The sequence below is a fragment of the Triticum urartu genome, chromosome 4A (assembly GCF_056163025.1).
Source record: "Triticum urartu cultivar PI428250 chromosome 4A, HENAU_Tu73, whole genome shotgun sequence".
Classification (NCBI taxonomy): Eukaryota; Viridiplantae; Streptophyta; class Magnoliopsida; order Poales; family Poaceae; genus Triticum; species Triticum urartu.
In genome coordinates, this window is record NC_141876.1 from 164,725,792 (window position 1) to 164,727,784 (window position 1,993).

The 1,993-nt window shown below is 55.2% G+C and overlaps 1 protein-coding gene across 1 annotated transcript; it reads left to right on the forward strand.

The window, feature by feature from the left end:
• Window positions 1-248: 248 nt before the first annotated feature.
• LOC147975255 (uncharacterized) lies at window positions 249-1,608 on the forward strand. Its single transcript, XM_087520332.1, has 4 exons — window positions 249-374; window positions 609-710; window positions 917-1,121; window positions 1,193-1,608. The coding sequence occupies exons 1-4, from the start codon at window positions 249-251 to the stop codon at window positions 1,606-1,608; spliced, it is 849 nt and encodes a 282-aa protein (XP_087376458.1).
• The last annotated feature ends 385 nt before the right edge of the window (window positions 1,609-1,993 follow it).

The window sequence follows — 1,993 nt, forward strand, 5'->3', positions numbered from 1 at the left end:
CATGTCCGCCCTTTACGGGATCCTCATCAATATGGTTTTGGGTAATCCAACCGTGCCGTTTGCACGACCCCTTGGGAACAGGCGAGTTTTAAGGATTTGAGGGGGGGGGGCGTTTGATATTCACAGCCTATATAAGAGGATAAAGGTTCCCTTAATTTCCCCACGCCTTCTTCCTTCTACTGTTTTCACGTCTTCGAGCTCCAACGCCCAAACTTCAATCTTTCCCACCGCCACTAGCCTCTCTAGCCATGTATGGATCCGGTTCAAAGGGCAAGTGGGAGGCCTCCTTCATCACCGAGAAGGATGTCAAGGAGCTCCGGGAGGCGGGGTATCTGTTTGGGGACATTGCGCACTGGCTCCCTGCCAAGGACCAGGTCATCCCCACTCCGGAGCCTAGCGAAAGGGTTGTATTCATCCCCCACTTCCTCCACGGGCTAGGGTTTCCCCTCCACCCCTTCGTCTAGGGCCTCATGTTCTACTACGGGCTAGATTTCCATGATCTAGCCCCGAATTCTTTCCTTCACATCTCGGCGTTCATCGTCGTGTGTGAGGTGCTACCCCGCATCACCCCACACTTCAGCCTATGGCTCAAGGTCTTCAATGTGAAGCCGAAGGTGGTCGACGGGCAGCATGCAGACTGCGGCGGCGCCATGGTGAGCAAGCTCCCCAACAACATTTGGCCTAAGGGGGCCTTCATGGAGACTGTCAAGGTGTGCAACATGAGTGGTTCTACATCACCGAACCCCGCAACACCAAGTGGGTGGCCACTCCCCAGTTCAGATCCGCCCCCCCTATGCGGCTCACATCATGGACCGCTAAGGGTTTGGACTGGGGATCCACAGTAGAAGTGTTGATGCTGCAAAAGCACATCACAAACATGATAAGTAGGAACACCAGTCTCACTAACATGATTCAGGTGATGCTCTTCCGCTGGGTTCTTCCCTGTCAACCCCGGCCCTCTCACATGTGGGAGTTCAATCTGGAAGATCCTCGGACCTTGAAGCACTTCTTCGGCACAACGCACAAAGACATCTGGAAGCTGCTGTTCAAGGCCCAAAAAGCGTGGCCGAAGGAGACCGAAGACATCAGTCTCGATAGCAAGAATCCGGCCACACCGGTAAGTATGATTTTCCCAAATATATATTCGGTCATAAGTTCCTCAAACATAATGAGTTTCTGTCCCTTGTACAAGGCTGGATAGCAAAGGCGGAGCGGATTAAGTGTCCGGCCCCGCTGCCTGAAGACCCGGTCGAACCCCGGCTGACAAAGATGCTGGTCCCGGCGCCTTATCAGGCACCGGAGAAGAAGGCCAAGAAGAAGAAGGGCAAGGAGGCCAAGGGAGGCTTCCGCCACAAGGGTCCTTCAGACGCAGTGTCCGGAGAGACCGAAATCCCCTCCTCCCATGAGGGAGATGAAGATGAAGAGGAGGAGGAGGAGGCGGAAAGTGACTCCCCTCTTAAGTGGAAGAAGAAGAAGAGGGTAGCCTCCACAGACCCGGAGGAGGAGGCGCCCAAGAGGGGGAAGATGGCCCTCTTGGATGGTTCAGATTCGGAGGCCGAACCCATCCCCAAGAGGCTTCCCAGGGTGAAGCCCCTGGCTGAATCGTAAGTGCTCAAAGATCTATTATATGTCTTCGGAACACTATGTTTTTATAATGTAACATATTATACTGTGTATCTTTCAGCCCTGCTCGCGACCTCCCCAACCCTTCACTATCTGAGGGGAGTTCTCTTCCACCAAAGATGGCGGAGAGAGAAAGGCCCCCGCGAGGTCCTTTGCCAACCATTAGGGATGACACCGAGGTGTTGTCCTGAAGGACCTCTCCTGGCGGGGGAGGGGAGAGCGAGGCTGCCGAGAAGGCGCCCGAGGGTGATACCTCGGCTGCCGAAGACATGGGGGGTGCGACCCCCATGGCGACCGACGACGGGGGTCCTGATCAATCTGGCCCCCAGTCGGACATCATTCCAGAGACCCAAGTGGCTTCGGAATTGGG

Coding starts and splice junctions, on each gene's coding strand:
- LOC147975255 (XM_087520332.1), top strand. CDS start 249: ATGTATGGATCCGGTTCAAAGGGCAAGTGGGAGGCCTCCTTCATCACC. Junction 711..916: donor CCTTCATGGAGACTGTCAAG/GTGTGCAACATG, acceptor AACATGATTCAG/GTGATGCTCTTCCGCTGGGT. Junction 1,122..1,192: donor GAATCCGGCCACACCGGTAA/GTATGATTTTCC, acceptor CCCTTGTACAAG/GCTGGATAGCAAAGGCGGAG.